A 24,070-nucleotide genomic window follows, 5' to 3' on the forward strand; every position below is an offset into this window, starting at 1 on the left:
TCAATGGCTTGAAGTTGTGTTACAATAGTTCTGTTTTCAAGTTATCCAAAGCAAGAAGCATCTATTGCCTGACAGGGACATTTGGTAGGCAGGACACTTGCATAATATTTGAGTGCCTTTTTAGCCCAACCTCACACTCTTATTGTTCTCACAATACCAACCACACCTTCCTTTCCCTTCACACTGAAAAATAAATACACATTGTCCCCATAGCCTAACAAATGACTATAATACTAGTGTAGTGAAATTGTCTCTGTTCAGCAACTGGCAATACAAAATTACAATATACCCAAGTGGAAATGTAACCTTTACACATGAATAATTCAGAACCTCAGATGGCAATGAAGCATTTAATATGTGGTTTATTGATGAAGGGGTTAAAAGGGAAATTCTACATTTTCTCACTAGATCTGGCTCATATTTTCCCTTCAACAGATATTCTGTATAACTCAAAACACCACACCGTGTACATTTAATTTAAAATCTTTTAACCAAAAATATGTGACGTTTGTAAGTAGCACGTCTGCTTGAGATTACTAAAAAACACTTCAGTGAAAATATTTCTTTATTTGAAAACATGTAAGCAACTGAGAGCTTACAAAGATAAATCTGCAGATCATTAACACTTTCAATTTGCCAGTGCAACTCAAATAAATGACTTTGTTTTAAAAACAAATGCATCATTAACTGAAAAAGAAAACTGAAAAAGAAAATCAAAATTAATTTATAAAAAAAAAGTGAACCAATCTAGCACCTAAGCTACTGAATTATGTAAACAGATTGGGTTTTTGCATAGCATGGTCTCCAGGGTTGTCTTAATGAACAGCCAACTGTTCAAACACAAAAAACTTTTAAATGCAGAAGTTACTATGTAAAAGTATGAGATTACGTGAAAACATGACTACTGAACAGCAGTGAACTATAGTGGTATTAACTTATCTCAATCAGTGTTATATCGACCCCCCTCTTAAGATTAAGAACAACAGCATGTTATAAACACTACCTTTGCTCCAACTCCCTCTTATTAACCCCATTTTGATAAATGCGAAATGTTGCATAATAATGCCAGCAACTGAAGCCATTTGCCCATTTTGTGGCATATACAAATTTTTTAACCATAATTCTTCATTTTCAAAAATTACCTGACAATAAAAATATATTTTGGTATATATGTGACTAAAAATTGACATAACACTGATAAATCTTATCAATATTTTCGAAAATAAGTAATATTTGCACTAAAACTTCTAAATCTTATTTTGCTACTAATTTTGAATGTATTCTTCTGCACTATGTAAAAAAAATATCAAAATAAATAATTTCCTACTGGGAACATTATTTTGTTCTAAATGCCAGGAAAATGAAATTCCTACAGAACAGAACGGCTCACAAAAATGCACACTTAAAATTAATCACCATATTTAACACTATCATGACCAACAAGCACAATCCATCTGCATATATTTCAAGGGGCAAAAGCTTAACAACAAAATAATTACATTTTTTTTTAGTAATGTTGCAATTCCATTAGGAATAAAAATGCATATATCAATTTAAGGAATGCCTGTAACAGATCTCTCCAATTACTTAAACAATAAGAGCATGTACATTTTTAAAATATAGTTTTTTTTTCATATAATATGCGCAATTTAATTGTTTGTATGGTAATTACTTCATTAATTCAAACTGTGCACAATTTTTCTCAATGTTTTCTAATTTACACTTTACACTTTTTAGATTTGAATTAAAAAGTCTGAAAAGTGAAATGGCTTCATATCAGAAGTACACATGTTTCTGGAATGATTTATTCAAAACTACAAAAGAAATAAAATATTAGAAAAAGTGTGCAGTTTGTACATCATAAGTAATTACTCTCTGATAAGTTGCTTCTAATAAAATATTTTTTAAAAAATTAACCACGCAGATATAAAGTAGAGAATGTTTCCGTGATATAGGAATGTAAATACGATTACTGGAAATAAGATAATACATGTAGATAAAAAATATTACCAGCAGTTAAACATCTGACAATTAGTTATACCTCTAAATTGTGCAAGTAAAATTATGCAATTATTGACATGGTCTGTTAATTCACAGTGACACGACTAGAGATATTGGAAACTTGCACATAATGTAAGCCAAAATATCTGGCCATTTCATCTATAGATATTTTCACGGACATAAATGACAACACCAGTGGACAGCATCCTCAATGATATACTTCCAAATTTGGCATACCCCACAGAGATATATTCATTGCCTTTGCCATCTTGGCAAGACCCTCTGTCTCGATGTGATGATCAAATATAAATGGGGGAAATATAAGACCTTGCTTGTGATGAATAGCTTTTATCAACAGAACACATCCTCCAACCCCATCTATTTGAACTACATCTCCTTCAGATTTTAAATCTGGTAAAAAGAGCCTCTCACTCTGATCATATCCTTCTAGCATGAGATAATCTGGAGATCGAACTTTCTGTAGGGCAAGAGAGGACTTGGTTTCACGCCATGTATTTCTGTCATAGAGATGAACATCACCTCTCTCATCCATTGACATGCAACTTGGAACCACCACGTCTTTTTTTGCAGCCAAAAGTTTTTGTATCAAGTCACTTGGAAAACTGGTTACATCACTGTCTATCCATAGTGCCCAGTCTTCATCTCTAAGTCCTTCAAATATCAAATTGTTGCGTGACTTAGCCAAGTGGGAGCGTCTTTTTAACTGAATTGATTTCCTGTGGATTTCTGACCAGTCTTGCTTTATATAAAAATTATCACTGAAATGGAAGAACTGGACTCTACGAAACTCGTGTTTCAGTCTATCTACTACAACCTTGACTTTTTCAAGAGTCCCATCTCCACTTGAGTCTTCTCCAAACATGACAGAGATCAGACTGTGTGGGTAAGACAAAGACCTAATAAGGTTAGCATAGCGATCTAGCCTACTCTCAGCATTAGCTATTGGAGTAAGTATAGCAATTTTGTCTACGTACTGAGGTGACTGAGGTACAGTGCCCTTCGAACTACTGGTTTCTTGCACGACCACTGAATTTTCCTTTTGACTTGAATCTTGGTTCTTGACATCAAAGTCACTCAGCAGAATTTTCATCTCTTTTGCAAGCTTATCTAATCTGTTGTTGATATTTGCTGCATCCTTGTTAGTTTTAGAATCACCTGGTTCTGATTCTTGATTTGTGAGCATTTTCTGGGAGACAAATTTTTTATCATCAGCACCAAATACATCTTGCTTATTCCTCACAACAGGGCCACGGCCATGTAACTGTTCTCTTTCCCAGTCATCTATGACAGTCATCATCCCACCATGATCTGGCAGCTTCAAAACTGAAGTTCCATCACCCTGAGGTACATATTCATTATCTTCTTTTTCTTTGTAAAACTGATCGTCTGGTTGCTGAAGTTTTCTTTTTTCCCATATTGGAGGAGCCAATATAATTCTTGTTTCGTCTGGATCTTCTTTTGTCCCCGATGAACTTACAAAATAGAGTAAGAGCCAGCAAAACACCAAGGCTAAGGCCAAAAGTAAGGCAAGCTTGCCGTGTCTATGAAGCCTCATCTTACCAGCGTGGTGGATTTCAAACAATGTGAAGCACGAAGTTCCTTTCCCGCTGAAATAATACAAAGTGAATGTACATATTCGAAACAAATGTTTCATCCGCTGTAAAATTATTAGAGGTGACAGGAATGAGAGGGCAACCTTCTAATATCGAAAAAAACACCGTCAACTTACTGTAACGTTACATGAACTTCACTGCAGTGCAAGCGCAACTCATTTACTTTTTCTCTACTCCTCTAGAAACACGTTGGCGCCGAACTTAATTTAACAAGAGAATAAGAGCTCAGAAACTATGCCAAATACTATTGCAGTAATTCTTCGTCAGAACTGATGTGAACTAACAATGGGTTTTGAACTTACAACATAGCTGAAGACGTCAAAACGGCGCTGTCTGCCGCCTCAGCAGCGAACTACCAGCAGAAATGGATTACCAATAGGTGTCTACCCTCTCTTTATTTATTTCAAGACTGTCCAAAACCAAGGTTTTATTCTCGAGACCTCATAATATTTATCTTTGGTGGCATTGTAGCCTTTATCTCATAAAAGTTGAATTAGATTCCTCACCACCCAGATTATGATGTAAACGAGACACTGATAGATTTAATACGGTCTGCTTCAATTTTTAGCCAATAGTCGGCCCTTCCTTTCGAGTGCCCTTGAAGGCGGCCATTTTAAATGATATAAACTATGGCTTTTGAATGAAAACAGATTATATATCCTTATTATCAAATGTAGAGCAGGTAATTGTCTTTTAAAAGTTTTTCAGTGAGTTTCAGTTATTACCAATTGTGTATATTTGGATAACTTGCATTTAAATTGATTTGACTGCAAGCTATTTAGTTTGTCGTCTTTGGAATCTTGACCGTCTGCCACCAACTTGACCAAGACTGCTTTAATTCAAAACAGCCTCATCTTACCTTCGTCTGTAAGATATAATTTTCTGATACTTTTGAATACATATCTGACATGATTTAAGTATACTCCGTCATACAGGTCTCTGATGTCTATCAGGAAACCAACGTTTAAAAACCAAGGTTTTAATAATAGAATCTTTCTAATTTAATTCTAGAATGGCTGGTGAATTGATTATAGAGGATCTGAAGAATGGCCAGATTCACAGCCTAGGGTTACTGTTAAAGGTAAGTATAATTCGCTTTAAATGCTGTTGTTTACTGTAATGAAGTGAAATCCAAGGAAAGTATAAATAATTGATAAAAAAACTCAAACTAATTGTCTTTATTTATAAGAGACTTAATATGTTTTGATCTCATACATAAATGTCTAAGATGTGATACAAGTAAAATGCATCTAGAGTCTAAATGAGAGTGTTTCATCCTATTTTTCTAGGATTATCTTGGCCCTCTCTTGGAAAACCCAGATGTGTTTTCAGCTACAGAAAAGTCCCATTATGGCATGTTTTGCGTTCGTTTTCTACATGCCAGTGTGGTCACACTGGATGCAGTGAAAGCCAGTGTTGTGGATGAACTGTGGTCTTCTATTGAATCCTGTTTACAGTGTATCCATCAAACATGGGAACATTTAAATTTTAAAGAGCCACTGACAGTACAGAAAGTGGTCTATCACATTTTAACTAGAGGATCAAAGAAGGTAATTATTTTTAGCAAGTGTCAAATCACATGACTTTGAGTAGTATGTCATTAACATTTAGAACTGTCCTTAGTTTCAATTTTTCTAATAAGTAAAAGTGAAATATGTCTTTGAAATATGGAATATGTGTCAGATAGTAGATTTTCTCGCTTTAATTCACAGGTTTCTCTTCGGTTTGTATTGGAACTTGCCCAGCATCTCTTCAAACTGCTGAAAACAACAATATTGGATAGCAGCGAGAGCCAGACATTTCTTTCCATTGTTAAAAACTGTTATGCAACCTTATGGAATTATGCCATGCAGGGAGAGAATGGATCAAATTCGTTAGAGATGCTGATGATAAGACAACTTGCATTGCAGTTTTACACATTACAAAACAGAGATCCTCATGAGCTGGTGGAAAAAGTCAAGGTTGTTTTAACAAGATGTGTGATAGGAAGAAAAATGCTACATGATCAGCTAATTGATTGCTGCATGAGGTTTCGCAAATCTGTGACAGATGTGCTTGGGGAAATGATAGCAGAGAGTCATCAAAATTCTGATCAGATGCTGGAGTGTCAGAAAGCATTCTTGTTGACTGAGGTTTATTTCATACAGTTTTTAATGAAGTGCAAAGCTACAGATAAGGCAACACTGCTAATCAAGGACGTTAAAAATCAAAATGAAGAGGGCTATTCATCTAGACCCAAGGATAGTGCTAATTTTGTTTCAGAAGTATGTGTGTCTGTATGTGAAGCAGCTGTGCTTGTGAAAGAAATCCCGCTGATGAAATTTGAGGGGTTACAAAAACTCTGGGACAATTTAAACTTGGATATAAAAGAAATGGCCAGTGTGCTTAGGGAACAGAAAAATACCTTAAGTACGGAAAGTGCAATCCTTGAATCATGCTCTCTTCTGAAAGCTGAATTAGACGTCCTAGTGAAGTCAAAGTGTTTTCAAGAAGCTACCTCAGAGGTCATAGACAGTATAGCACAGTTTATGGAAACCTACATTACATTGCTAAGGTATTGTATGCAAATTAGTTTGTGGTATTTTAAAAGTAGGATGTAAGACATCTTGACTGGCATTAAGATTTAATCTGTCATTATAATTATAACAGATTCTTGTTAGTATATTGTTTGTCCCTCTTAAGGCTGACAAGTTGAAACACTTATTCAATATTGAAATAGATTTTCTTTAGTTAAATTTTCTGATATAATATGCTTATCTAGAAATCATTTCTTCTTTTTCTTGTATACCTTGTAATTAATTTTTTAGAGAAAACTGTCTAAAGCAAGACTTGGGCAAGAAATCAAGCCAGATATTGAAAGGCAAAGAAATTGAGGCTCGGACCCTACAACTGACTGTTCTTTTGGAACGACTAATCAGGACACAAAGTGAGAAAAAAAGGAAGTACTTCCTGTTGCCATATTTCAGTTGATGAAATATTTACATTCTGAAGGTCATTTACTTGCTTGTAATTGTGCACACTTACTCTGAAAGATATTGTCACTTTGTTAACTTTCATGCTTATTCACTTTGTGTAGGGTCACCACTTGCTCAAGGGGAATCTAAAGGAGATCTCACAAAAGATACTAACAGGAGTTATGTGCAAAAGCAGTGTCTTCAGGCAGTTAAGGATTTGGAAATGTGCTACACTTCAGTAGAGAAGACAAGAAAATGCAGCATGACAGGACAAGAGCATTACTTTTTAGGTTTGTTTTAAAGTATACTTTAGGGTGGCAAAAGTGACATAATTGCAAACAATTGTCCAAGAAGCACAAGCAGATAAAAAACTAAAGACTGTTTGTTGTGAAGTGCTTATTCAGTTTGTTTGACATGTTTGTTACATGCCTGCATTCATAATGCTTTGTTATTTTTTTTTTAATTAGGCTTCCATGCATACAAATTTGCTGGTCATTTTTTTATGAATGCTGAGTACTCCCATGCAGTGGACTTCTATCAGTTTGCCTGTGAGCACTTTGCAGCATGGAGCAAATCTGATTCTGACAGTCAAAAGGTGTCTGAGGTAGAGTATCTTTACTCAACGCTCAAAATGTAAAGATGATAATTTATTGAATTTTGTTTTTTATTGTATTATTCATTTTGTAAATTAATAACAGGCTTTTAAATCAAATTGTATTTCATTATTTAACATATAAGATTAACTGAAGCCATGAATTTCAACGTAATTTTAACTGAAATGTAAGGCAAAATGCAAATTGGCTCTATCAGTGGTCAAAAATAGTTTAAATTTAAATGTTGACATGTATTTGCAGTTTCAGCTGTACAGGCGCTTTGAGTATCTGGCAGAGAGTTTGCGTAGGTGCGGCAGGTATAAGGAAGCAATGGAGGCTGTTGTTCAGGGCGTTCTGTTGGATCAGGGTCCATGTAACCACAAATCTGCAGCAGAAATATGGGTGAAGATTAAGAGGGATATTTCTAAGGCGGAAACTAGTGAACAGTTGAAACCAGGGTCAGTGCTAGATGCATATGTTTTTACTTAAGTCAGCAAACACTTTTATGTTTTCTTTCTCATTTATCATGAAAGTTTTTAGCACGGAGTCAATACCTTTTGTAAAATGGTGTAATTTCTGGTGTTTTATGTCTCAATGCCTTTTCCTAAATTTGTAGATTGCTGCTGGATGCTATTGAAGAAAATGGAGGAGACCTTCAGGAAGGAGACAAAGTTGATTTTCTCGAAAGTGAACTGAAAGCTCACAGAAACATTAAGTGAGTTATATTTTCTCTCATCTTGCTTTTTATGAAATTTTATTAAAGGGATAATAACTCTTCATATTAGATCTATATTTCACAATAAAAACATTGTGAACAACTCATAGAAATATAATATATTGAATTCTGTTGTACCACAAAAACGGCAGTAATAGCTATTATTCTGATATCTGAGCTTGTCTTTAATATAGATAATTTAAAGATATTTTGTGGCACATGGTAACAGGTGTTCGTTGAGATTTGTGAAATATTACATATAGATATATTAAGTCATAATTCTGCAAAAACCATTTTCTTACCAGAAAGTAATACCGAAGTTTTAAAGCTAATTTTTTTCCTTACTTGCAGTTAAATTACATTTTCTTTTGACTTGGCTAGGACTTTGAATCTTGAAGACCAGGGAGAAATAATACAGAAATTGATCGACACCTCCTCCAGTCCTGTGGTGCAAGCTGAGGCTTTGATTGACAGTGCAGTGCTCTTACTGGCTAAAGAAGACTGGAAGTATGTATCTTATGGTACTACCTGTTTACCTTTTGTGGTAGAAAAGGAAATATTTAGGGTGTTGATTTATAAAAAAAACCATTCAGTTTCTGTTTATGTCATTTCACTGTTGCTTTTTTTTTTCTTTCTTGCCCTGAGCATGTCTTGAGAGTTAAGTATTGGTTTTTTAAAACTATTTATTGCCAATGCATCTTAAAGCAATAAACAATCTATTGTTTTATCAAAGGCAATATTTAATTGAATATTATTATAATTCATCTTTGTCTTTCTTGAAATTCATATGTTGCCAATTTATCAAATAAGGGATTGTACCATTGCCAGTAGATTTATGTTAATATTTTTCTTCCCAAAAATCTAGGTCTCCAGTGGAAAACTGTAAGAAGGCAATTGCTCTGCTTGAGAAAGAACAACAAAGAAATGGCAAAAAATATACAGCGTCAATATTGAAGGATGTGTTGGCAAGAGCATTTTTCTGGCTATATGTATGTGAGGCAGAAAGCATAACAACTGAGTCACAGGTATATACTATTCAATCATATACAGATGTTACACTTACATTAACATAGCAGCTAGATTATTTGGAAATACCCATATGATTTTCACTTTATATACCACCCTTATGTTTCTGTCTGTCAAGAAAATTTTCATGTGAGATTAAAAGATACAAATGGTGCTTTATAAAGTAACAAATCAATTTTTAGGTAAAGTTTTTTTTTTAATTTATCAATGCATTTATTATTTCAGTCTAATCTGGGAGCAACTGATGAGGCAGTGGAACGTGCTGGTTCTCCAACACCTGAAGAAGAAAATTGTGTACTGAATGGCCCAGTGTTCACACTGCATATGGAGAACCAAGCCATTGCCAACCTGGATAAAGCACTTGACCTGTGGTCTGCTATACTACCAGATGGTTGCAGAGCAGATTGTGTGAGGGACTGTGTTGTAACTTCTGAGGGCCTTCTCCAGGTGGCACAGTTATACAAGATGGCTGGGAAAGTATGTTACATAATGTCATTGGATTTTTGTTTTTATTGATAGGTTAAGTCAGATGCATCAAGTTTCAATATGAGATTCAGTATGTTGTGATTAAGTGACAAAAAAGGAGTCTGAAATCCTGTCCCCTTCACAAACCTCGTCTTCATCTTTCAGCAGAAGAGGATTCAGTGAAGTACTTGCTATTTGGCACGACATGAAATTCTTCCTCTTACTTTTCTAGAAGTATGTATTCTGCTTGTGGTTCCTCAGGTTTTATTTCTTAATCTTTTCAGCCTGTGCAAGCACTGAGAGCTCTCTCAGCAGCCAGCCACTTGGGTGATCACATCAGTTTTGCCTTGCGTGTGTCCTTGCACACCTTGCAGATCCAGTTGCTGTGCAGTCTAAACCAGCCTCAGTCAGCAAAGGCACTGATGGACCAGGTGGATGGCTGGTTAGAGAAATGGAAGCCTGATAGGTCCAGTGAGGAGTATGTTGTGTGGAAATACAGGGTAGCTGTGGCAGAAGTCATGTTGCTCTCACAAAAGGTTTGTTAACTGAATAAGATCTCGAATTTATGTTTTTTTTCTCTATCAAAATTTAAGGGTTTTTATAGTCTAAATATCCTTTTAAATATAAGAGAAATGGCAGAGAGAAAGTATTTTTTGTGTCTTCAATTGAAGAGATGTTTATTAGTTTGATTTGATCAAAATTTTATCAAGGATATCCTTGGAAACTTGAAATAAAAGATTGTAAAACAACATGACCCTCCTATGCATTTTTATATGTGTTTTTTGCCCATTTTATATATTTGCACGTCCTCTCTTTGAAAAATGTTTTAGTCTGGTTCAGTTTTTCATGTGTCATACTGCCTGATTCTTGGTTTACAGTTCAGTGAAGCTCAAGATATATTTGATATGGTCCAGCAGCAAAGCTTGGTGTCAGCACGCACAAGGGACTGGTGTATAGTGGAAGGCACCATGAAGAGATGCCTGGCCAAGATGTTGACCTTGCCCCAGTACCATGCTGCAGTAGAGGAGTGTGAGGATTATGCACTGGACAGAATGCATGAGGCTTGTTCACTGCTAACTGGGGTATGGAAATTCTTACAGGGAAAAGCCTCAGAGAGTGGTATGTTGTTTATTGTTTAATATATATTCGTTGTTGTTCATCATTGTAAATATTTTATAATTAAAGTGTTGGGTTTTGTGCTTATTTCTGAGAAATTTGTGTGAATTGATTAATAAATAAATATTGTTGCTAGATGATAATATGTGAGGACACTTTTTGTAGTATGAATCAAAATGAGTGACCTTTTCCAATATGTTTTACGAGATTTATTGTTGATTTTTCCAGCCTCACTAATGGACAAGTGGTCCATCATGACAGAGTACTTGGACACACTACAAGCCACTGGACACATGTACCTGGACATTGGGGAGAGCAGAGCAGCCAAGTGTTACCTCAAAGAGGGGATGATATTGGCACAGGAGTTTAACATGCCTAGAAGGTAAGCTAGGGTTTCTTTTAGATAAATACCTGGAACAGCTATATGAAGGCATGTACTGTAGTCATTTAAGGATGTAGATAACAGGGGTAGCTATCTTCTAAACCGGCCAAGATATACCAACATGTTACATATCAATAGAAAGCTTATTTGAACAGCTCTTCATTTCATATCCTTATTTTATTATGTAATCGTTACGTAATGAGATATAATGCTTAATAGGTGTGCTCAACATGATCTTTACACCTTAAAAACTAGAAGTCCACTACAAATGGACATGTGTAGACAGCTTGACTCGTGAGCCCTCACAGGGATCAACAAGAATGCGCCTCAAATTAGCGATATGTGTTAAATTAGCAGAGATATCAAAATAAACTTGGTTTCCAGTTCAACGAGACCCCCTAGCCTAACTAAAGCATGCCTAAGTTGAAAATGGAGCTGATGTTATGAAATCCCAGACACATACTTTCAGACAAACCTTAGATCTAACGAATGAATACCAGCTTTCATCGGTTGAGAGTTCTAATTAATTTTGACACTGGTCTAAATCGTTCTCTTGAAGCCATAAACTGAAGCAGAGAAATCAGCCTTTTAGTGCTCCCCGGAGATTCCAACGTTATATAATCAGTGAGCTGCATTGGCAAGCTGAGAAATTTAGTTATTTATACTGGTTCAGCCCTCTACTCACTGCCTATGTAACTGTCACTATGTCTTTCATCCATTTTCAACATTATTATTGAACATTTTCAACCGGAGGCCCCCTCCATGCATTGACAGCAGCCACCATGTTAGTCGTGACGTCAGCCTTCTTCACCACGTGACACCTAGGGGGAGTGCCTTTGCCCATATACGTCTCATCTATATGTCTGCTTTTTAAAGCTTTAATAGATTTCAGAATTAAGTTCACTGATAAATTCAAAATGAAAAGTATTGTTTGGCAAGTGAAAGCGCGACGTTACTCACAGAATGTGAAAGGCTTAGCAGCAATCTAGGATGGGAAATATACAGCTGCACAGTGGAGCTGCCAATCAAACACATATATGGACAAGTGTGACCTACTTTAAAACTCAGACATGCTACCACAGGGGTAAATCAGAAATTAGGCTAAAATTACGGGTTTATTTGTAAACTTCCATTATTTTAAGATAGGCTGATATGTAGTTGATATTTCATCTATCTAATACTGACAAATTCAGAAAAAACCCAAATTTTGACAATTTACTGTTAATTACTACCTTAAACTGAAGCCATGGTATTCCAGTATGATAGAATGTTAGACACAACAAGAAATGTCTGAGTTATGATAATTTATATTCCAAAAAAGCTGGTATTAAGTTGGCAAGGAATATTGAATATTTTATGAAGGCTACATTATTTTGGCTTTAAGCTGTTTAAGTTGTAATAACATCTGATACCCATGCTTTGTACCATTGACATGATTTTTTTTCACATTTTAGACTGTCAGGGTTCCTCCTGTCCTTGGCCAAGCTGGATACATTGTCAGAAAAATTCACTGATGCAGAAGCCAAGTTGAACATGGTGCATTTCATTCTGAACTCAGAGGTACACACTGTAAAACCTGAAAAGCAGCTGGCAGGAAAGATGGATGTTGAAAATGAGAAGGCAGAGAAGCAGCAGAAAAAGAAAGATGATTGCTTTGGATTTGACATATCTGACGAAGATGATGATGATAGTGAAAAAGGGTTGGATTTCCTAAAAAGAAAAGTCCTTGAAGATCCAATTCCAAGTGATGAAAATGACAGTGGAAATGAGGACCCTTGTGCATCTCCAACACTCCGGAAGCACGAAAGTAAACTTCCTGTGTATTTATCCCACAGCAACAAATGCAGTTGTGTCCTCTGTCATGATTTCATTCTTCACACCCTGAGCATGGAATACATCCATGGACTAGCCTGTTTGTCCATGGAAATGTTTGCTGTGTCAGAATGTGCCACACTTGTCAAGACAGGGCTGCAATTTTACAACACTGCCTTCCACAAGTCCACCCAGGTCCTGATGTCAAAGAGTTGTGATAACTTGTACAAAGGAAAAAAAGAAATTGACAAACTTGTGGAATCACTATTTTTACCATGGAGTGTGCAGTTTTATATTCAAGCAGCAGATACCAAGATTGAAACCAACCTCCAGTGGGGTCCCGCTAGAAGAGCATTAGCTAGAGCTGCTTCTCATCTCAACTCTAGTACTGCGACAGGCTTGGTAAACCTCTGGAAAGAGAGGGCATTTGTGTTTTATTTACAGGCACTTGTTGGTTTGAAAGGAATGGCAGAACCAAGTGACTACAACAACATTGTGTCTAACCTGAATGATGAATTTCAGAAGGTTGAAATAACAAACAAGGAGGATTCTACTTTGAACAATATAACTGATATGCTTAACCGCATGGATGTGAAAGATGAAGGAAATTTGCCAGGCTTAGATGATACTAACTTGGTTAGCAAAAATGAGAAAACAAAAATGAAACCCAAAGTGGACAGTTGCAAGGTCTCAACAGAGAATATACCCATAGAAGTTCCAACAGAGAAGATCACAAAGCCTTCAGCTCGAAGAAAAGGGAGAAAAACCTCTGCTGAATCCAGTGATTCAACTCAAGAAATATCAACCAACAACAGACGAAGAAGGAAAACAGATGAGAATGGGGACATTGTTTTGTTCAAGAGTCCACCCCAGAAAAGCAAGCGAGAAAAAAATGGTTATCAAAATGAGGAGGCCACTGATTTCGCTTCCAATTTGATGACACCCCTTCCTCTGAAGACCCCAAAAGCCAGCAGCAGAGCAGTGAAAAAGGAAGAGATTTTCACTCCAATGGCAATGAAGACGCCGAAGAGTGTGTCAAGTCGAAGAGCAGCTCTGGACATGCTGATGGCAGATAGTGATAGCGAAGAGGACAAAATCAAATCCACGAAAAACAAGAGGACAGGCACAAGGAAAACCACATCAACAACTGCAAGAGGAAAGGGAAAAAAAGCAGCAGTATCAAATCGCAAGGTGGAAACTGAAACATCAGTGGTATTACCCAGTGGGAAGGATACCAGACTGCTTAATGAACTTGATGCTAAAAGTGTTGTGAATGGTCTCAAAGTCATTGACATGAATAGCCCAAGACCCTCCATCAGTTCTGTCAAAAATGGCAAATACCTGGCTTCAAATCCCTTATTACAATCTCCAGTGCCAGGAGATGTTTACTCCTTTGACAGCCCAATGGCCAATGTAGCCCCTGCAACCACTCTGGCTTGCAAAGCCCCTGCAAGAAAAGGGAAGATCAAGGGAGCTGCATTGACTGCAGAGGAAAAGGGCATGGAAGATATTGAGGTTTGTCCAGCTGTTGCTGAGAGGCCAAAACGCCGTGGTCGCCCAGTGCGGATGACTAGGTCCAAGGTGGATATTATAGAGCATCAGAGAGAGAATATATCCGAATCTGACGAGGATGTAGCTATACCTTGTAGTGAAACAATAGTTGAGGAGGAAGTAGCTGTAGATGTGGACATTCTTGTACATGACACATTGGACAGTCCAGGTCTAGTACACAAGACTGAAGAAGTTTTCAGTTTAGATGCATCAATAGAGGTTCTGAGGGCTGGGGACACACCACAAGAAAAGAGGACAACTAGAGGGAGGGGAAGGAGAGCAAAGAGTGTATGTATTTATATATTAAATATTGCCCTTTTTTCTATTCTAGAATATTACTAAATTAAAGTAGAATTCATAACAGCGCTGACCCAATTTTGTAATTCACTTCTGTATACCAAAAAAAGAAAAAAATGATACATTTTGTTTAGAAATTTAATTTAATTTTTTGTAGGGCAAGTTGACTAATACTGCCGAGGATGTTGAAGCCCCAAGGACTATCAAAGAAGATGGGAAGAAAAATGTGAAACCAGCAAAAACAATGAAAGTGCAAGTTTTTAAAGATGAACTGAGTGAAGGTGAAGATGACTTTGAAGTTACTTTCGCAGGTAAAGGACATAGATTGTTTTATAAGTGAAAATTCCTTATATATTTTCAGTGTAGTTAACCTTCCATTTTTACAACATTCTGATTGTGAAGGGCATCTGTGGCTCTTAGGAACAGAAAAAAAGGTTTGACAGAAGTGGGGTTGATCATCATGCAACATTAAAGTGAATCCTTTCTTTCTAACTTTCCAGTTATACACTTAATGAATTTAACTCCTATAGCTTGATTTCAGAATTCATGATTCAAGAAAATGTCATACATGAGTTATATTTTCGTCCACCACTTATTTTGGTCTCACCAATGTCTCATTTCAGATCCCGAAGAATGCATTGCTTTGCTGAACAAGGCCTATAATCTTATAAGACAGTTTCCTCCTATGCTTCTGTACCGTAAAGTGTGTCATATGCTGGGGCTTTTGCTGGTGGAGAGAGATCCTACTGCTGCAGCATTCTACATGTCAGAGGCAGTGGCTGTCACATTCAGACATTCCTTGTTAGCCAGCTGCAACAAGAAGATCAAGTAAGTTGGAAAGAAGAAGTAACTTGTATTTTAATTGAAGGCTCAAAGTGGTTGGTAAACTTTATTTTCAAATAAGTGTAATGCACTTTTCACTTTATAAAGGTTTATTTATGTGGTGAATTAGTGATGTTTTATGAATACTGATATGTTGGAACCTTGCATCTTTTCAGAAAGCTTGCCAAGGAGCCAGCAGCGTACAACAATCCAGTGCAATATCAAGAAGAATTACAAAAGATGCAGAAGAATTTTAGTTTTCATCAGTCACCTGAGAGCATTCAGGCATTTTGTCACAGTTTGCCAAAGGGTAAGACACTAATTATAGCAGCTAAATATACCCCTGTTTTCCTCAATAAAGAACAATGTTGATTTTCAGACTTTTGACAAACCAGTGCTCTCAATCTCACCATACATTAAGATATGGTCCTTGTATTAGTTTAGGTACTTACTAGTGCATAATCTTTCTTATGTTATGTGTGTATGTATGTATACAGTAAATGTACACACAATGCGTTTTCTTACATATACAAGTGTATCTTTTCCTCACCCCAGAGTGGACAGTTTGCCAGTTGTCTGGGTTTATCTATGAAGGAGGGAATAGCAAACTAGTTATCACCAGATACAGATCACAACAAGAGCCCTTCATTGTCAAAGTCCCAGGGTTCATGTTTGCAGTAAGTGTTGTTAAAGATAAACATGTAGTGTTATACTGTGGATAAGGCTAATTGTCTACTGCTGGGCATGTTCAAATCTTTTTCAGGGAGATAATGAATTGTATTGTTCAACTAGTTGAGGAAGTAATGAAACATTCTAATAAATATTTTAAATCAACTTAAGTGCACATCTGCTGATAAATATGGATTATCTCTGCCTTCCAGTATGGAGAAATGCACAAAGAATTTGCCACCATCATGACAGCATGTAAGGAAAGCATGAATCTGACAGAGAAAGTAGCTTGGTGGACCACAAGGAGGGAACTAGATGAAAGACTCGAGGTAATGTCCGTCTAAAACACTCAATTTTGGTTAAAGAGATATTTTAAATGTTCAAAATACCAAAAGTTAAAAATCCAAATTATGAAAGTTCACATGTATGCATAGTGTGAGATTATGTCTGTATGCAGGATATGATGAGCTACATAGAGAACAAGTGCCTTAGAGAATGGAGAGGGGTGCTTCTGGGACGACACTGCAATGACGATGATGCTGAAAACCTTAGCAAAGCAGCCTTTGCTGTTCTCAAAACAATCAAAATCTCTAAAGTCAGTAAACCTCAACTGAAGCAAGCTATTGAGGTATGTTGCTCTTGTGAATAATAGGTGAATTTGTATAACAAATATTCAAATTGTTGCATATTTCTTCTTCTTCTTTTTTTTTTTTTTTTGGTATCTGGTACCAGTTTTGTATTAATCCATAAAAACTATGTTTGTTCATAGAAAGTAAAAATTTTGTTTAAAAAAGTTGATGGTTACTGCTATCAGATAGAAAATGAAAAACTGTAGTGGACAACTGATCAAATTCATGTCCTGCATTATCTAAACAGGTCCTTATTGATTCTTCACACTTGTTGAGTGATGGTGATATAAAAGAAGCATTAAGCACAATGTTAGAAAATGGGGATACAGAACACGTGACCAGCTTCATTAGGAGACACGCTAAACAGTTGAACCTGTGCATAGGAAAGAGACAGCCCATCATACTTATACTTGACAAGGTAATTTACCATTCTCATATTTAAAATTTTTTAATATAAACCATAAAGAAAAAATATGTTTGCCATATACTACTTTTGTTATTGTTGTTTCAATGATATCCTCACACTCCTTCACAAACAATCTTATTTAGAATAGGAGAAATGAATAAACTGAGGTAAATTGCTGCCCTTTTACCCTCACTTACCATGTGTTATGATCTTATTGCCAGATGCTCCAGCATTTTCCCTTTGAGAGTCTCCCCATGTTAAGATCTCACCCAGTGACTCGCCTTCCGTCCTTGCACTTACTGGGAGCCTTCCTCAGCAGTATTGAGAGCAATAAGGAGTCTATCTTGAATGAGGGGATTGACCCAGAGAAGACCTACTATATTCTCAACCCAGGCAATGATTTACCTCATACCCAAAAGCATTTTGAAGACTGGTTTGAGGGGTAAGTTTCCATTAATGGTTTGTGTGATCTGTTTGTTGCTTGCATCTTCTTACATTTTTAAGTTTGAGTTCTACTTACAGACTGACTTATATATGAATATTTTGAAGTGCGATTCCATAAGCCAACTTTGACCAAGAATATTTTAAACATTATCTTTGTTTTTTGACTCTGTGTTTTATGACTGATAGAAGAGGGTTAACCTGTGTTACTGCAATAATGAAGATGTTTTACAACGCTCATTTAAAGCTTAGACTTGTATCATTCTCACAGGAGTAGAATAATTTATTTTAAGCATGATGTGCATAATTTTTTTCTGAAATTTTACACCCTTTATTGTATTGGGGCTCATGATGATGTCTCAAGGGTGTGCTGTAGGCCTCTGGCATATGTCTCAATTTCATTACATGAAGTCAAGAAACGATATTTCCTCCCTTGGACAAGCTGTAATTATGTTGTTGATCGTTTTGCACTGACTAAAAAATCCCTGAGACGAAATATATTACCTTTAATATTGGAATTGCGATAGTTTAAGATCTGTTTAATGCTCTGAATTTTATTATTCTCTAAAATTGCAGTTCCATTAAAATATAAGTAAATTCTATTGACTTTTCAATATGTGTGTTCTATTTTTCATTTCTTGTAGTGAAAAGACTTGGAGGGGTGTAGTTGGCAAAACACCAACATCAGACCAATATAGGGAAGCTTTGACCAAACCAGACCTCTTCATGTGAGTCAAAGTATTACCTTTTAAGACAGTTGAATTATCTGAAACACTTATATTAAAACAATAAAAAGAACCCCAAGTAAAAGTTGTTTGGCACCATTACTAGTTTAGAAAAATGCTATTTTAAAATGCTCATGCATATTAAATTAAAGTTTGCCTGTGTTATGATTAAAGGCATATTATTTCGATTATCTCAAATTAATATTAAATACGTTTATGTATCTCCCTTCAGCTATTGTGGTCATGGGACAGGAAGTAAATATCTCCATGGCGACAATATACAAAACCTCCAGTGCCGTCCTGCAGTGCTACTGATGGGGTGTAGTAGTGGTAGACTGAACAACATAGGGGCACTGGACCCAGCTGGGATGATACTCAGTTACTTCATGGCTGGATGGTAATGAAAACCTTTTGTGACATGAAAACATTTTGTATTTTCAAGAGGAGTGTTCCCTATACAGGGTTCTATTTTATTTCTTTTTTCTTGATTGTGCTAGGATCAGTGAAATTGAGGTCTTAAATCTTTATCTGTAGACTTAAAGTGCAGTTCAAATATAAAAGGAAATCCATTTGTGATTTAAAAAATACAGACTTACAGTTAAAGCTGTAAAATACCTCAAAACTATTGTCAGGATACATATATTGGCTGTGCAGGAAAAAAAGGGGATATTTCATAAAGTTGCATCTCTTTTGCAGTCCATGTATAGTTGCCAACCTGTGGGATGTAACAGACAGAGACATTGACCGTTTCCTGGAAAACCTGCTCAAGGCCTGGTTACCTGGAGAGAGTGATCCCATGCTCTTGGAACACATTGAACAAGCCAGGGACAGCTGTAGGCTGCCACACATCATAGGGGCAGCACCTGTGGTGTATGGACTGCCTGTAGCATTGACTACAAAATAGCAATAATTGTGCCCATCCAACCTCTATTTAACCTTAGGATATTGGTTGGGTGCATTGAAATCAGTGTGCAATTTTACTGTGGATAGTCAAAGAAAACAAGAGCCATTGTAGAGGTGATATTCCACCATGGTTTGCCCAGCAACAATGATAAAAATTGTGTGTGGTACATCTGTCCTATGACAAGGAAGTCTTGGATACTTTAGAAAACATAATATTATGCACATTCATAATTGATGATTAAGAGTAGATATGCTAAATATTTCAGGTGGAAGAAAAATTAGTTTTTGTTTTTCATTCAGTAAGGATTTCTCAAATTCATTGATAGCTCATTCAGTATTAATGATGAAGTGTAGAAATGCTTAATATCTCAGGTGGATAAAAATGAGATTATCAGTAGTTTTTTCTCCATTCAGTAAGAATCTGTCAAATTCAGAGATCAATGCTGTTTAGGTTTTGAGATATACAAAAGAGAGATTAATGTATTGAGCCTATTCACATGCTGGCAGTAATTGGGCAGCTTGTCAAAGATGAACCAAGCATGAATGCAGCTTAGTCTGGAACACTTCTTGTGCCTAGGTTTACATTGGGTTCTGGATTATTTCAAATCTGTTACAACTGGTTATTATTTGCTTATCGTAGCAGTATCTACCAGTCTGACTGATGAGAAGGTTAATGTTGTTTTGGAGATTATATTGGGTCACTTTATTAAAATAAGCTCTTGGAATCCTTATTAGGTGGTTTGTTTTTCATTAAACAATAGAAAAGGTGAATTCAAATAAATATCTTGTTAGTGATGTGTTGAAAATACAGCGCCAGTCTTTGTGATTTGTCATGAAATTTGAAAGGGACAGTAAGGCTTCGTTCACATGCAATGTCTATTTTCTAAATTCTATTTTCTATTTGCGGTATGTCTTATGATCACGGTCTGTGGCCTGAATATCCCGCGGCGTAATTACTGGCAGCGCGAGCCAGTTACTATAAGTTACTATAAGTAACTGGCTCGCGCTGCCAGTAATTACGCGGCGGGATATTCAGGGCACAGACCGTGATCATAAGATAGCGCAAATAGAAATTAGAAAATAGACATTGCATGTGAACGAAGCCTTATACCAGTGAATTAAACGATATCTTTTAATATCCTGTAAAAGTTTTTCTTATCAGAATAATTCTGTTACCTTTGGCTAAGTAGCACTTTGCCTCCTCAAGGAACATTTCTTCAGATAGAAAGTAATTTATATGACATGTTGCCCTTTTTGGATCTAATAAATGTTCTTGCAACGACTTCATTCTTGACAAAATATTGAGTAAAACTCCTGCTAAATAATTTTATTATATTAAATCAATTTGGCATGTGTCAATAAATGTGGAATTTCTCAAATGTTTCAAAGCAGTCCCTTTATAATAGAAGCATCCTAATTCAGGAATGGGGAATTGGAAATGGTGGGGTTATTTGAATAGTTTAGTAATCTTATGTGAGTAGATTGATGATAATTCAATTTTATCGATATCACATGTTTGTAGAAATTAGAATGTTTGTAATCTTGTTATACGAAAAGTTATGTAAGATTTATTTTTAAATGATATCAAATGTTTGTTTTCAGTAGAACCCATAAGATAGCATACCAAATGGGATAGTTGGTGTTACAACCTGGGATAATTTGACGAATAAATACTTGAATTGTTATTGTCTTTTCAAATTTCTGTTCATGCTTATTTTTCACTAACCGTGGAGTTAATTTGTACCATTAGAATTTCAATCAATTACTTAGCCATAGCAATGATTATGGTTGGAGGCAATTTGCATGAGAGTGAGGTTTATGTTATTTTTTTGATTTCATCAGATTAAAAAAAAACTTGATACATACTGGTCATTAAATGAACAAATGTGCAAGATTTTTTCCAGAGTTCAACAAAAACTGACCTTCAGTTGGGGATAAGCTGGGTATGATAGGTGTGCATTTTTTTTTTTCGTTTAGAATTTAAAGTGAAATTCACTGTCTGTGGTCCTCATTATACTATAACATTTTATGCCCACGACATATCCAATAGAAATAATTAAAAATTCGAAGCTTGTGTATATCTCAAATTGTCTAGATAAAAATTTGAAAAGTGAGTTTTTGTTAAACGAACAATCACAAGGAGAAATTAGTTTCAGAAACTAAGACTAATGAATCATCTTGTGGGAATTGCAGCAGAAAGTATTGGGAATAGGGGGACCTGTTCATCTGGAAATATGGTTATTTTGAAAATATGATGAAGTGCCATCTCTGGAGACAGGAGGATGATTAGTGTTTAATGATAACATCTGTTTTTTATGGAGTTTTTTTGTTGACTATTGTGCCAGAGTGCTTTATTTTACCAACTGGAAAAAAATCATTTTGACATGTCTGTGTATTAAAAAGTGCTGCTAGGTGAAGTTATTTATAAAATTAATCCTAACTATAAAAAGTACTGGCTCTTATAAGAGGTTGGATGATTTATATCTAGATTATAAAGCACAACCTGGTCATGCATGATTGATTGTCCAATATTCTCCGTGTAGGCTCATTTTGTGGGTTCCTATAATATAGTGTGATAGATGAGACATCCCACAGGTATAGCAGTCAGACTAACTTGATATTAGTATTCAAGGACCATTCCACACTACCTTTACCACCCAATACTTCTTTCCTGTTATGTTTTTATTCATTTACTTAGCTTTTTTTTCATTTCAAATTTTATCAGTTAAGTCAGTTTTTAGGATTGCAGGCTTTTTTAAGTTGTCTTTTTTTCATGAGATGGAAACATTTATTAACTCGATTTAAGTTTTTCCACAGGGTACACATGTTATGGAGGAGGGGGGGGGGAGGGGAGAGAGAGAGAGAGCACTGTATGTGGGATGGCCCAAAATCTAAATTAAATAGACTTGGTAACCATCCAATTCTAAAGACAAACACATGTCACTGCCATGTTGGTTTCATTTCCTGGATAATTTGTAAGTAAACTTGTATTGTGCATGTTTCCATAATTACAACTACAAATTATTTGTTTGCTTCTGACAGGTTGGCATTGGCAGGAACAGTTATGTCATTTTCAATCATTAGGAATAGTTGTAAAATAATATCCTTCCTAAAGCCTTCATATTGTTTGTTTTTGACAACTTGGCAGTAGTTTGAGTGCTTAGACTTGGCTGTTTTAATCAATTTCGTAGATTTGACCTGCTTGAGGCTATGAACTAACATTGGTTGTTCGAAGTGGACAGGTTTTTATGTTGCAGACAAATCCCAGTTTGAGGAATTAAATCAAAAGAAAAATGGAATGGCAGCTAACTTCCTGGTTTAGTTTCTTTATTATCTACCATGCCTGACAACTTCTTACTGCTTTTACTGTATGCTTGACATATTGTCCATGTAAGGTAGCAATTGTTCTACTTGTGAAAAACCACATATTAGAACTCATGGGGATTTTCTTTATAGATTATTCATACCACTTTAAGTGGTATCATTCAATATGGAGTGTATAATTTTAGCCACTTATTACTGCAATTCCAGCGTAACTGAGTAACCTACAGATGGAGCTACTATCAAATATTTCAGCTCCCACGACACAAACTAAAACCAATTGTGATCGTTTTGTTGATTTTACGATAAGTTCACATTATCCTATTTTGTCTTTTTTTCTCTCATTTTGCTACCGTTTGCCAAATCACATGCAGTATGTTTATTTCTAGTGCATCATTTTTTTTCAGAGCATGTAGTATCTCTCCCTGCATTAAAACAAATTATCTGATACGTGGCATTAAATCTAAAGCCTGCTAATCCTGTATTTTAGATTGAGCAGCACTTACCATAAATTAAATGTTTTTCACATCAGATAGAGAATGCTTTTTATATTTATTAAGTGACAGATGGTTGTGACCACTGGGATAGAGAAAGTCTGCATCTTTCTAAAACTGTGATGCTTATATTATTTCTCCAGGGAGTCCATGTATTTACATGGTTTGAAGGTTGACTAGATCTAATTTGATATTGGAATAACTTTTTAATGCACACAGTATAAAGATTCTAAAATTGTGTATCAAGACTTCATATTTTCTAGTCCCTATTTCTATAATCTTGGTACAGTTTATAAACCCAGATATAACTGTCACATTAAAATTATGGGACTATCAAAGCTAATATTGTATAATACATATGATCAAATATATCTCAGAAATTTTTGAGAGAAGGGTGGCGTGTCAGAAATGGTAAATTTAAAATTGCAAACACTTGTTCTTGCTAAGTGCAGATCTATTTTTTAACAATGGAATAACACGGTAAACCTCACCTGAAAATATAAGTTGTCAAAAATGCTTAAAATATATGAAGACCACATGCTTATTATTGACAACTCTGATTATACATAATTCAAAATATTTGTAGCCTCGGTTAATTTATTGTGAAAAGGTATATGTGAATACAATATAAGATGACCTCCATAAGCAATGTTTTCTGAGTGAGCACTAAGTATCTATATAATGTTCAACTCCAGTTTCCTACAGCTATTGTAATTTATCTTATACCTTAAGCTAGGATATCATCATATTGATTTTTTTTTTGTGAAAATTGTTGTCAAGGTTACAGAGAAGGTTTAATTGATATCACAGCAGTTTAATCAAATTAGCTTAAATCAAGATGAACATTGTAAATCTAAGGTCAGCTTTATCTTATGTTAATGTGATTGATGTCAAAACAAAACCACAAAATGATTTTGATATTTTTAATCAATATTCATATTGTAAATGCTTTCAACAGCTAGCCTCTGACAGATGTATATCTGATGTAAATGTGATTTTTTAAATCAAACTTCAAATTTCTCACTATTAGTTAAATATTAGTACTATTCATAGAAGGAATTTCGTGATGTACGTTCCATATAATGATGCTACATAGAATACACAACTACTCTAT

At 35.5% G+C, this 24,070-nt stretch overlaps 2 protein-coding genes across 3 annotated transcripts; one reads left to right on the plus strand and one right to left on the minus strand.

Annotated features, from left to right (window-relative positions):
• Positions 1-552: 552 nt before the first annotated feature.
• LOC106173809 (uncharacterized) lies at positions 553-4,089 on the minus strand. Of its 2 annotated transcripts, none has more exons than XM_013555059.3 (2): positions 3,938-4,089; positions 553-3,629 (listed from the first exon to the last, which is right to left on the minus strand). In XM_013555059.3, exons 1-2 carry the CDS (start codon positions 3,940-3,942, stop codon positions 2,210-2,212), a joined length of 1,425 nt encoding a protein of 474 aa, XP_013410513.2. In that variant the 5' UTR covers positions 3,943-4,089; the 3' UTR covers positions 553-2,209. The 2 variants fall into 2 exon arrangements, with proteins under 2 accessions (XP_013410513.2, XP_086854406.1); XM_086998280.1 differs by lacking the exon at positions 3,938-4,089 and adding an exon at positions 3,752-3,918.
• Positions 4,090-4,483: 394 nt separating this feature from the next.
• LOC106173788 (uncharacterized) lies at positions 4,484-20,826 on the plus strand. The gene is made up of 27 exons (XM_024076410.2): positions 4,484-4,502; positions 4,647-4,716; positions 4,925-5,185; positions 5,348-6,189; positions 6,443-6,561; positions 6,712-6,879; positions 7,057-7,193; positions 7,444-7,640; positions 7,799-7,897; positions 8,279-8,404; positions 8,763-8,922; positions 9,149-9,400; positions 9,673-9,924; positions 10,267-10,507; positions 10,733-10,886; positions 12,341-14,537; positions 14,704-14,857; positions 15,170-15,374; positions 15,545-15,678; positions 15,924-16,045; positions 16,250-16,366; positions 16,495-16,665; positions 16,914-17,084; positions 17,294-17,514; positions 18,158-18,241; positions 18,471-18,635; positions 18,935-20,826. The coding sequence occupies exons 2-27, from the start codon at positions 4,648-4,650 to the stop codon at positions 19,140-19,142; spliced, it is 7,026 nt and encodes a 2,341-aa protein (XP_023932178.2). The 5' UTR covers positions 4,484-4,502; position 4,647; the 3' UTR covers positions 19,143-20,826.
• The last annotated feature ends 3,244 nt before the right edge of the window (positions 20,827-24,070 follow it).

Source organism: Lingula anatina, chromosome 1 (assembly GCF_051362555.1).
Source record: "Lingula anatina isolate TDL-2025a chromosome 1, LinAna3.0, whole genome shotgun sequence".
Taxonomy (NCBI): Eukaryota; Metazoa; Brachiopoda; class Lingulata; order Lingulida; family Lingulidae; genus Lingula; species Lingula anatina.